Here is a 12,539-nt window from a genome sequence, read left to right as displayed (position 1 = left end):
TCCTGCACACTGCGCCTTTTCCACAAGCAGGAATTTTGTCCCTCTTCCGGCTGCCGTCGTCTCGCCGGTCTGTCCTGCAGCGTGTTTCCAGACAGTGCACCGTAAAAAACAACACTTTCTTTTTCGTTTAACCGAAATCTCTCCGCTCACGCAAAATGGCGAACGTGATGCTGGAGTTTAAGGCTTCTGCCGGCGACTCCGAGCCACAAAATCGCCCGGTTTTGGTGCTCGGAACACAGGCTAATCTGCAGCAGGTCAACTGGAGTCAAATCAAAGGGAAACTACAACCCGTGGTCAGCAAAGAGGTAACATGCTAACACGGCTAATGCTAACTGACTTCACCTAAAAACATGGATATTTATTGCTAAATCATTCGCAGTTTAGCTTGTGTTCAAATATCTGTATTCATAAACATCATTATCGATTAGTTAGCAATGCAGCTATGTTGTTCTATGTTTTTTTAAATAAAATTTGTCAGGGATCATGGTTCAAATGCATTAATCTTGCATAGAAAACGATGATCAGTGCAAATTTAGCTACTAATGCTACTGTATATGCGCACAAAACGGCATCATTTGTAGTATAATTTGGCTAAGTTGCTAAAAAAGACTCGGATCACCTAACCAAAAATTTACATATTGTTACTGCTGTTTGTAGCACCAATGCACAATACTATAATATAATTAACATATTAGGCACGCATCAAATCAAGAATAAAATACACTGAATAACCTTTAGCCAACCTTTAGCTTTATGGATTGTTTATTGCAAGCCTTTCCTTTTTCTATGTATCAATTACATGAATTTGAGAACATGGTCTTCTTAGTATTACAGCAGCAATGTGGCTAAATGATTTTGTCTACAATATCTGCTTACTGGACTTAAAGGACCCTATGTTATAAAGTTGTTTCCTCATCACAAACCTACCTGGAGTTGTGTTTTGTTTCACTGCCACATGTTTAACACACAAACCCTGCATATTTAGGATGAGTTTTTCTCTCAAACTGAAAACACTCTGTTACACTTTTTGATGTCATCATGTGGTGATACATGAAGTGCTCCACTGTGTATAAATTCCACATTTTCACTAAAATCATTTGGATAATTTCAGACCAGTAATTTCTGTTCTCTACAGAACTAAAGGTAAAAGGAGCTGTTAACATGAAAACTACCACTTCATGTCATTACAAGGTGTAACAGCATTTTGAGGCTTTGGAGATGTTACAGACTAATAAAGCAGGATTGCGCAAACATGTCTGAATGAAAACAAAACACAACTCCAGGTATGTTTTTGATGATGTAACAAGATTATAACATGGCATAAAGTTCGCAAGTCACTTTTGCATATCTAGAACCTTGTATAACTTTGTAGAATGCGATTATTAACTTGGTATAGAAACAAACTATCCCATATTTAGTCATTAGTCAGTCCTGCTCTGTCTGGTCTAGTCTAAGTATAAGTATATTTATGGTTCTGTTTAGTCCTGTTTTTGTTTAGGTTTAGTCTGTCCCATTTGAAAAGATCTTGGTTTACTGATCTTTGCTCTCCAGTGTAATGATAATCCAGACACTTAGTGCAAAGTCCTTTGAGTGGTTGTGTAACAGAAACTATTAAGAGCCTGAAGACGCTCACACCAAGTCCTGCACTGTATTCTACTAATGATTACCCCGTGCACCTGTTCAACTACTGCTGTTACTTTAGACACAAAGGGTCATAAAGAGAAAGTGGTTGACAAACTTCAGTAAGAAATATATTAGGGACGAGTGCCCACAGTAGCCTTTTTGCCTGCCCAACCACTCGAGAGAAATAGATATAAAATAAATCTTGTAATTCTATGGTGTAAATATAATCTAAGAAACCCCTGAATCTCTGTGAATTCAACCTCGACCTGAAACATTGCCTAGTCTCATTATCTGGAAGCAAAAATAAAAAGCAGTAAAAACACTGGACATTTTTTGAGTTTAACATAAATTATATTTAACATAACTTATTTTTCTCTTATTTTTTCTGCAAAGATATAATCCCCCCCCTCTGTTTTTTATTTTGCCCTTTATGGTCACATTAGTGGATCATGTCTTTCAGTTGTTGTTTCTTTAAAATGCATTACATATATTGTTTGTTACATTGTATGGATTTTTAATTTATATTAAATACAAAAATAAATGAAGAAATACATTTAAAAAACTTATATCAGAATCTATAGAAAATTCATATAGGAAAGATGGAGGCTAATTTGAAATAAGGACAGTAAGACCAAGAGCTTTAAATGGCTTTTGATACTTTCTAGTTGTTGTTCTTAGTCCAGTCTAAATGATGAAGGGCTGGTGGAGGAATTGTATCCCAGTCTAGAGAGTTTTACAATCAGATGAAAATATTACGTCACCAAATATATTGGTTGTTAAATCAGTTGTTGTTCGGCACCCTCAAAACTCCTTTATAGCAATATCAGTGTCTACCCCAAAACTTCCACATTGGTCGGGCCCTTCTGGGTATCAACAGTTACTAACCTTTGCTTCAGTTTCTGCTGGTTCATGTCAGAGTACTTTGCATTTTATTGATTTGCTGTCTCTAATAACATTTCCTTATCCATAAATCAATTCTAGGAGCAGAGATAAGGGATAAAATTCCCTGAAAACTTGGGAAGCCTACGGCAGTTATAGTATTTAAGATTGATATGAATATAAAAGTGGCAATAAAATATCAGATAAGGTCAAATAATGCAATGAAAATCACAGAACATTATTGTATAAAACTTAAAATTAACAGTACAATATCGCAATAAAATGAAATCTTTAATAGTTTGTGGTTTGTTTTAGATCTGGCAGGCAGCTCTCTCTGCGCTGAACCCAAACCCCACAGACAGCTGCCCCCTGTACCTGAATGTGGCAGCGGTCGCTTCACTTCCTGCTCGGGTCAGTCGTCATAACAGCCCCTCGGCGGCGCATTTTGTCGCCCGCCTTGTCCGCTCCTGTCTGCCCGGTGGAAACAACCGCTGCATCGTGGTCAGTAACACAGTAACAGCACACTTGAGACTGTGGAGGTTAGGGCTGAACAATATGAGGGAAAAATGCAATATTCGATAACTATGATTTGTATTGAGATAACAATATTATTGCAGTATTTTAATATACTTTTTGGCACAATGAACTTAGTTAATTTAAAGGAAAAAATCCTTTCCAAAAACACTTCTGCGAAATGGAAACTTTATGTTGCTATATGTTTATTTTCTTGCAATATCGAAATTTTTGTGATATATTGTGTAGCACTAGTGGAGGTCTTATTTTTACCGTGGGAAGAGACACAATTTCCGCAACGTGATATTTTGACATAATTTATAATGCATAAATTGTGTGATCCAGTTTTTTGTGATTTTTCTTTTACGTTTTCGTCAAGCCAAAACCTAAGATATTTCTGACTCTTTTAATCAGTGTGCCTTTTAGTGTATAAACTTTTGTAGCTTGCACATCACTTAGATGTTTTTTAGAAAAAAATTATGTAATTTAAGATATTTGAGGGAATTTTGGATTTCATTAAAATCTTGCTGCAGTTTTAAAATCGCCTGATCAGCAAAAGGAGTGCTTGCATGATAAAGAAAGAAGCTGACAGCCCACAAAACAACCCACATCTGTGTAATCCTTTGTAAAATTTTTCTATACTCTGCATTTATTTAATAAAGTAAAAATTTTGCTTCAATTCACTAAAACCTTTATGACTTGACGGTGTGATGCAATGACCCGTTTGTGCCTGTAGATGGTGTGTGAGCGCTCGGACATCTTTGCCTCTGCCTGTGCCATCTCCAGAGCGTTCCCAGTGTTCTCCCGTCGCTCTTTGGCCTCGAGACGAACCGAGAAGAAACGCGTCACCGTGGAGTTCATGATTGTCGGAGCAGACAGCAGCCCCCTGGAGCCCAATGAGCTAGAGGTAATGTGATATCTTTATTTGTATAATTTTTTACAAATTTGCCTTAGGCATGCTAATGGGGATCCAAAAAATAAGAAAACAAAAAAATCATTTATATTTGTCTTCAGTGTCTGTCCAATGCTGCTGATGGAGTCCGGTTGGCTGCTCGAATCGTCGACACTCCATGCAACGAGATGAACACAGACCACTTTTTGGATGTATGTTTCATATATTCTTTGAAGTAAATTAAGAAGAAATTAAATATGTATTTAGTGTATTATTGTATTTTAGAAAACCTTAACATCAATTGTATTATTTCTTCCAGGAAATCAAAGCTGTTGGTGCTGAACTAGGAATTACTCCAGTGATCATTCGAGGAGAAGAACTGAAACATAAAGGGTTTGGAGGTAAGAACTTCCATAAAAAACAAAACAATATAATATTTTGTTTGATCTCTTGGCCACAAACCCCCCCCAAAAAAGCAACTGAATGTGGTTGCAGTTCTGTTGTTACAGCCCATTCGACTTCCCCTGGCCAGCCATACTCATATAATGTGTATTCAATATCATTCAGAATCTGCCACCAATAACATCACACAAGCTGTGAGGTCCGTAAACATATCTCTCTAGTTTTATTAACTATAGTATTTGTTCTTCTCTCAGGGATCTATGGAGTGGGTAAAGCAGCAGAGCACCCTCCAGCTTTAGCCGTCCTGAGCCACACACCAGAGGGCGCCACTCAGACCATCGCATGGGTCGGAAAAGGGATTGTGTACGACACTGGTGGACTCAGCATCAAGGGAAAAGTATGAGCTCACCAACTAAATAAACACTGTACAGAGAAATTATGTTATGTCCATAGAGGATTTGTTGGACATAATTTGATCAATCCTAAACTCAAACGCAATTTTAAATGGCCTGTATTATGTAGTTTTCAGATCTATGTTATTATGTTGATTCCTTGTCCAAAATATACCTGGAGTTGTGTTTTGTTTCATTCAAACATGTTTAACACACTAATGGATTATGGCTTATGTTATGTTTTAGATTCACCTCCTGACAGTGTTCCAGTCTGTATACATTATTTTTTGCATAAATATTTTTTAGACCACAATGCCAGGGATGAAGAGAGACTGTGGTGGAGCTGCTGCTATCCTGGGAGCGTTCAAAGCCACGATCAAACGGGTCAGATACTGTTGGACAAATTCCTATTCAATTTAAACCTATTATTACTTAGCATTATTATTATGTTTATTTGGTTATTGTTTTTTTATGTAGGGATTTAAGGATAACCTCCATGCTGTGTTTTGCCTCGCGGAGAATTCAGTTGGACCCACAGCCACTCGCCCTGATGACATCCACACTCTCTACTCTGGAAAGTAATGCCTCAGTTTACATCTCCAAACGTCTGAATAAGTTAAAGGGCATATGACAGGTTTTCATGTTTTTCTAATTATGACTTGGTTTGGTTGGATGGTATCTGTGGTAAATATTTATCATAGTTTTACATCAGTTAAGTGGTTAACAAAAGTACAAATACAGGGTGGAGTGGTGAGTTTTAAATGGAACACCTCTGTCTGTGTCAACACGGAAAATTCCATCCAAAATGCAGATACAATTGGCTCTCGCTAGCTAGCTTTCTGTGTCTCAAAGCTTATGCTAACTTTTATTAAAAATGTAACATAAAATAAACATCCAACAACAAATTAATAAAAAAAAGACTATCCAATTGTTTTTAATATTTATTATGCCTTAAAGTTAGTTAGCATGAGCGTTAACATTGAGGCTCACGCAACTCTTTCTAAACACAGAAGTGTCCTCTGCTGAAGCATTCATTTTATTTGTGTAGTGTTTAACATGTGAGTGACGTCCACCCTCAGCTCTCTGTCCACTGCCTGATCTTTAAATATTTATTAATTTTAGCATGACGCAGCAAAAACCTCATGGAGATATAATTGGACAGGAAGTAGTGATGCTCACGGTGAAGTTACTGGGTGGTGTTGTGTAGAGAGCCAATTTCTAATCTTAACTATTGTGCAATTTAAGCAAGTTTTGGCTTTTGTTAACCCTGTGGTTGCTATGTAACAGTTATGGATTTACCTCTATATGCTGCCCAACCAGGAAGTAAAATTATAAGATAGTAATTAAAACTCTTTAAAAAAAAATCTTAAATCTAATTATGTTAACTATGTTTTGCTGAAAATATGTCTTCTAACCTGTCATATACATTTTATAAACAAGAACATTTGTGTGGTTTATTTATGTATTTAAAGGACAGTGGAGATTAATAACACAGATGCAGAGGGCCGGCTGGTGCTCGCTGATGGAGTGGTCTATGCCTGTAAAGACCTGTCCGCTGACATCATCCTGGACATGGCCACACTCACAGGGGCTCAGGTGGGTCTGGAAGAGTATGCAAAAACATTCATGTGAAATCATGTCTTATTTTAATACTTGCCATGAAGGTTAAATTATTAGTAGCCCACTTTATTCTCTGACAAAGTTTTAACTAGTTATCGGTTTTGACCCTAAGAGGTATTGACAGTATTGGTGGTATTGATGCTTGTGTTTGTTCACTGATCCAAAGGTTGATGGGTCGAATCCCGCTCTCAACATAAACATCATTGGTTGAGTGGTTAGATCCACTGACCCACAGGTTGGTGGTGCAATTCCAGCTTCCACACATGAATACTGTTGCTGTGTCCTTGGGCAAGACACTTGAACCACCTTACCTCCAGTGTCTGTGTAAATGTGTGTGTGAATGGATGAGTGGTTCCTTGATGTAAAGTGGTTCCTTGATGTAAAGTGCTTTGAGTGCCTTGAAAAACATTCACCATTTGGCTTGATTTGCACAGTTAGTCTCTCCAATAACAACAAGATTTATAAAACTGTCTAAATGTGAATATGTTTCTATGTTACTTCCTTTAACATGACACTTTACTGTCTATTATTTTATTGTTTTGTTTTTTTCAATATGTAAAAAAAATTCATGATAAATATTTTAATTATTAAAAAAGTCACAAGCTGGCATTAGTCAGCTGTTTTTTGCTGATGCTTTGCTTGTCTGGATCATATACTATCATATACTTCAATACTTTACCAGCTTGTTTAAATCCATATTGTATTTTATTTTATTTTTTCAGACCATCTAAAAACATAATTGTGACCATTCAAATATCAGTTTCTGATTGTGATGAATTTCTCCTCTATTACTGTTATATATTACAGTTTATACAGTGATTATATTGAAAACTCTAGGCAGCAATGTTTTTTTTGTAACAATGAGAATTTTCCATCTCCCATCTGTGTGTAATGAACCTTCCCTATAATACTGCTCTTTATAATCTTGTGTGTCTGCTGCAGGGCATCTCCACAGGGAAGTACCACGCTGCTGTAATGACCAACAGTAACCAGTGGGAGGCTGCGTGTGTCCGGGCCGGTCGCAGCAGTGGAGATCTGGCCCATCCTCTGGTCTACTGTCCAGAAATGCACTTCAGCGAATTCACCTCTGCTATGGCTGACATGAAGAACTCTGTTGCTGTGAGTTTTAGTGAAGTTGCTTATAAAGAGTAGAGACTGTAATTAAGGCCTTGGCAGTTAGTTGAATTTTAATAGAGATCAAGATGCAGTCTTTTCTAATTGACTGCGGTTACATGCTCACTCAAAATTAAATTATCACCATAGCTTTGGTGTTATGAGAGTCTTAAGCATCTTCAGACGTCTTTCTGATCATGGCCCCTCTGAACTCGCATCAGATTTTGAAGTTTGCATGTTGCTTAACTCAAATTAAAGCTTCAGAAATTGGATAATAATGACATTTTGCCGTGCATGTGAACAAAGCCAATGTCAATAATCAGATTGGGTGTTTTTAATGGAGAGATCTACAGCCAAACTTAGTGATTCTTTTTGTCGGACAGGAGCATGTGTTTACCAGCTTTACATTCTTCAGCTACTTCCTGTAGCCTTCCTCAGAAAAGTCGCGTGACGGTGTAGTGATGTGTCATGTAGGCTGCTTTATTTGGTTTTGCCAGACAGCAGGGCAAGCTTACGCCCCCCCAGTGTCCAATGTCTTCTCCAGGACTTCATCCCGTGTGTGATAAGGTCTAGGCTCCCTCATCACAATTCATGCTCCTTGGACCTGGTCCATGGCCTCTCGGATCCGGTGGTTGTATTTGCTGCTTTCAGCACAGATGATCCTGGCATTGTCTCAGATATGGCTGATTTCAGATTTCCCTGCTTTACTTGTTCTTTTAAGGCTATTGTTTGTCTGTGGGCTGTTTTTGATGTTCTTTTTTCTATGTTCCAAACGTGTTCCTCCTGTTTTTTCCTGTTGTTTTGTTTTTGTGTGTTGGCGGCACGGTGGCTGAGTGGCAACACTCATGTCTCACAGCAAGAAGGTTTGGTTTGATCCCCGGGTCACCAGGCCTTTCTGTGTGGAGTTTTTCATGTTTCTCCCCGTGTCTGGATGGGTTTCCTCCGGGTACTCCGGTTTCCCCCATCAACCAAAACATGAACGCCCTTCGAGACAACTGTTGTTGTGATTTTGGGCGTTACAAAAATAAATGAATTGAATTGTTTCATCTACTTATGTCTTGTTGCATATGGACACGGTAACTCATATATTATGTTGCATTTGTGTTCTATCCTTTGCTTTCACTAATAACTGTCTAATACCCCCCTAACCCCCCCACCCTATGTATGTACACTGCCATAGACACTTGTTAGTAAAACCAAAGGAGAGAATATAGCCAGAGACAATATAAGACACTATATCATGCAACAAAACATGTGTGAAAAAGAAATGGCAAACAAGAGCCGTAAAAGAACAAGTAGAGCCAGGAAATCTGAAATCAGCCATATCCAACCACTGCAAAAGACAAAACCACATCATGGACTGGAACAATGCCAGGGTCATTTGCGCTGAAAGCAGCAAATATTACCACTGGAAAAAGAAAGGCAATCGAGATCTGCAAAGCAGGTTCAAGGATAAATCGTGATGAGGGAGCGTACGCCTTATCACACAGATGTGATGTAGTCCTGGAGAAGGTGTCTGACAGTAGGGGGCGTAAGCTTCTAATACTATCTGGCAAAACCATGTAACACCATCACTACACTGTCACATGACGCTTTTGAGGAAGTGTAAAACTGAAGATCGAATGAAACTTCATCAAAGAGGTCTACAGCTGGTTCTCTGTCAGTAAACGGATGTGGCTTGGAGCAGAGTTCAAACTTTGGAGGAGGAAATTTTACATTTTATTGTGATAAATTGGAAATTATTCATTTTTTTTTTACATTCATGAAATAAATATTGAAAGGCATTTTTTGTTTTTAATAGAATGAAATTGAATACACTAGGGCTGAACAATATGATAAATGTAAAATGTATCTGTATCTCTCTTATTGGAGCCAGTTTTTCTGTTTCAAATATCTGACATTGTCAAGATCCACAAATCTTAATTTAATGAGTGCCATTGTTCATGGTTAAGTCTAAAAAAGTAATAAAAATATGGGTCACCATCTTAACAAATTTTTATGTGAAATTGTTAATAACATTTTGACTTCCTTTGTGCTCAGAAAAAGTCAGTTATTTGCAATATGTTTAGCAATTTTCAAACTAAGGTTATTTTGACTCGAGATTTTTTTTGTTAATTGCTCTGACTAAATGTTATGAAATCTTTACTTGAACTTAAACAAAACTAACTACATATTTCACATTTAAGTCACTTGTAATAATTATCAAAAATAGTTTTGATAAATTGTGTGAAAATCCTGACTCTAGTTTTGTGTTTTATAAATGTTCACTTTTTTAAATTAAATAAAAGCTTGAAATTTTACAAAGTGTTAAGAGATGAATGATGTGTGAATAATAGCTAAATTATTGTAATATTTTTCCCAGGACCGAGAAAATGCTCAGAGCTCCTGTGCTGGCCTCTTCATCGCATCTCACTTGGGCTTTGACTGGTCTGGAGTCTGGGTCCACATCGACATTGCTTCACCTGTCCACGCTGTGAGTTTTGATTTACTCTTATTGATACAATCAGGATTTTCAGATCAAATGATGCATAGAACAGTAGCTTACTTGCTCTAAAGTTGTTCATGTTTGTCATTGTGAGTTTCATGTTTCGTTCAGTTTCTGTTAGGGTCAAAAATATCAAAAATCAGATACTAATTGATGCTCAAGTGAGTATCTAGTTTCAATACTAGTTTTAGTAAGTAACACTAAAAAGTCACATTCACAGAACAGAAATGAACCTTTCCTTAACAGCTTTAGAATGATCTTGACCTGTATCTTTTTTTTGTTTTGTTATCGTGGTAACTGAATCAATATTGAATAATGAGTCTATTCCTGAATATCGAAATTTTAGTATCGTGACAACTCTAGTATGTATTAAATGTAACCTGCTGCTTCTCTTGACCAGGACTATTCTCATTGAGATCTTTCTGGCTAAATAAAGGATAAATAAAATCACATTTTTATATGGGCTTTATGAGTACAATGAAGGTGTGTAGAAGGTGGCCAACTGTTATATAGAGATGTGCCTAGCAACTGGTGATGTAAATGTCATGTGACTACTTGGTGCTGGTCATGTGATAAACTGAATTGTTCACACATTAACTGGAAGAAATGTTGTCTTCTTTCCTTTCCTCATTTTTCCCCCTTTTAATATTTTCATTTTGATAATGAAAACTCTTAACTTAAATGTATTTCTGTAACAAAAAATAATTTACCATTGGGGTCAAATGTACATGCTTTATACTCCCTTGAGAATGGCAGATCTAATCAGATTTTTTGGAACCTGGTTAGCACTAGGATGAGGGGAAAAAAAGTGGCTCTTGTCTGTTGTTGTGTCTTTGAGCAAGATATTTGACCCACCTTGCATCCATTGTCTGTGTATACTGGCGGAGGAGTGTGTTTGTGAGGAATGTGGGACAAAAGGCCATCCTTTGTCCCACATTCCTCACAAACATGACAAACACAAATCAGCCCATAGTCCCAACCAAATAAACGTGTTGTATCATGCAATATAAACTCAAGTAAAGTTGATTCATTGCTCAGGTAGTTACACTTTAAAGGTCTTTATATTACACAAAATGGACTCTTATGAGCTTTAAGCCATTGTTACCTGCTTTTAATGCTGTTAACTCCTCAAAAACAGACCTGGATTTCTGTTTTTTGTTTCATTCACACACGTTTAAAGTTACCCTTTATTATTGGTCTAAAAATGCTCTGTTCCATCAAAGCTCTGTTTGTGACATCATGAAGCAGTAGTTTTCAAGTTAACAGCTACTTTTACCTTTAGTTCAGCAAAGATTGACAATTCCAAGGCTGAAACCATCCAAATGAATAGTGAAGGTGTATGGAGTTTCAAAACACAGTGGAGCACTTCCTGTATTACTGTAGCACTTCCCAAGGTGGAACAGAGTGTCACAACTGAAAGTCCAGTCTCTATGCCCTTTACACATTTGACTCTGTAATCTAACTCTCGTGTTTCATTCCTCCTGTATTTCCTTGTCTCTTCTCAGGGTGAGCGTGCCACAGGTTTTGGTGTGGCTCTGCTCTTGGCTCTCTTCGGTCAAGCCTCCGATGACTCCATTTTGAACCAGGTCTCTCCTCTGGGCGCCGCCTCCTCCTCTGCACCAGGCGAAGCGATGGAACGAGACTGCAAGCGGCGAAGATTAGTCTAAAATAATGTCAAAAATATGGCGTTTCCTGTCCACTGCCACTGCACACTTGTTCACTAACGCATCAAGTAACAATATATGAAGATTATTTCATCTATTATTTGTGTATGTGTTAAAGCAACATTCTGTAACTTTTGGGGCATTTCCACAAACCTCATTTACAATATCACTTCAATGTAACTATGCCGCAAGCCTTTTCCTTGATCAGTAAGCTGCTAATATTACATGTATCACTCTCTCATGACTGCAAGTTCATTTTCAGTTTTTTTTAATGTACAAGTTAAAGCAACATTCTGTAACTTTTGGGGCATTTCCACAAAAACTCATTTACAATGTCACTTTAATGTAATTATGCCGTAAGCCTTTTCCTGGATCAGTGAGCTGCTAATAATACACGTTTCACTGTATTCATTTCACTATTCACTGCAAATTTGTATTTTTGTACACAAGTTAAAGCAGCATTGCGTAACTTTTTGGGCTTAATTTCCACAAACACGATTTACTATATCACTTAAAATGTAATTATGCAGTAAACCTTTTCCTTGTTTAATGTTTCATGATTTTCATTTGTTGGATGTTAAAGCAACACTATGTAACTTTATAGACTGCATTTCCACAAATCAAAACTCAACATATTCAGCTGTTTTTGTGTCATGATATTGAGCTGATCTCGCACTAGTTTATCACTTTGCCATAACAAAAATTAGGTAAGGCTGTGATCTGCTAATCTACATAGTGTTGCTTTAACAAAAATATAAAATACCTCTTGAACTTAAACTTTCTTATTTTGTTGTAAGCCAGAATTGAACCAAGCCATGCATTTGACAGAAAGCACTCAGTAAGCCTGGTTTTGAAACCGTTTAAACCTATTTGTGATTTCGCACTTCCTCTGTCCTGAAATAAAGCAGTGGCATCTTATTACAATGTCTAAAATTATTATTTGTACAGTTAACATG

At 37.2% G+C, this 12,539-nt stretch overlaps 1 protein-coding gene across 1 annotated transcript; it reads left to right on the top strand.

The window, feature by feature from the left end:
* The first annotated feature begins 51 nt into the window (after positions 1-51).
* Positions 52-12,503, top strand: npepl1 (aminopeptidase like 1). The gene is made up of 12 exons (XM_033966863.2): positions 52-305; positions 2,818-3,003; positions 3,752-3,922; positions 4,030-4,119; positions 4,227-4,308; positions 4,564-4,706; positions 5,008-5,085; positions 5,179-5,279; positions 6,174-6,297; positions 7,264-7,440; positions 9,797-9,907; positions 11,425-12,503. Exons 1-12 carry the CDS (start codon positions 156-158, stop codon positions 11,584-11,586), a joined length of 1,575 nt encoding a protein of 524 aa, XP_033822754.1. The 5' UTR covers positions 52-155; the 3' UTR covers positions 11,587-12,503.
* Positions 12,504-12,539: the final 36 nt, after the last annotated feature.

The sequence above is a fragment of the Periophthalmus magnuspinnatus genome, chromosome 5 (genome assembly GCF_009829125.3).
Source record: "Periophthalmus magnuspinnatus isolate fPerMag1 chromosome 5, fPerMag1.2.pri, whole genome shotgun sequence".
Lineage (NCBI taxonomy): Eukaryota > Metazoa > Chordata > Actinopteri > Gobiiformes > Gobiidae > Periophthalmus > Periophthalmus magnuspinnatus.
The sequence above is the reverse complement of the archived record's forward strand: the minus strand, read 5'-3'. Positions and strand labels throughout refer to the sequence as shown.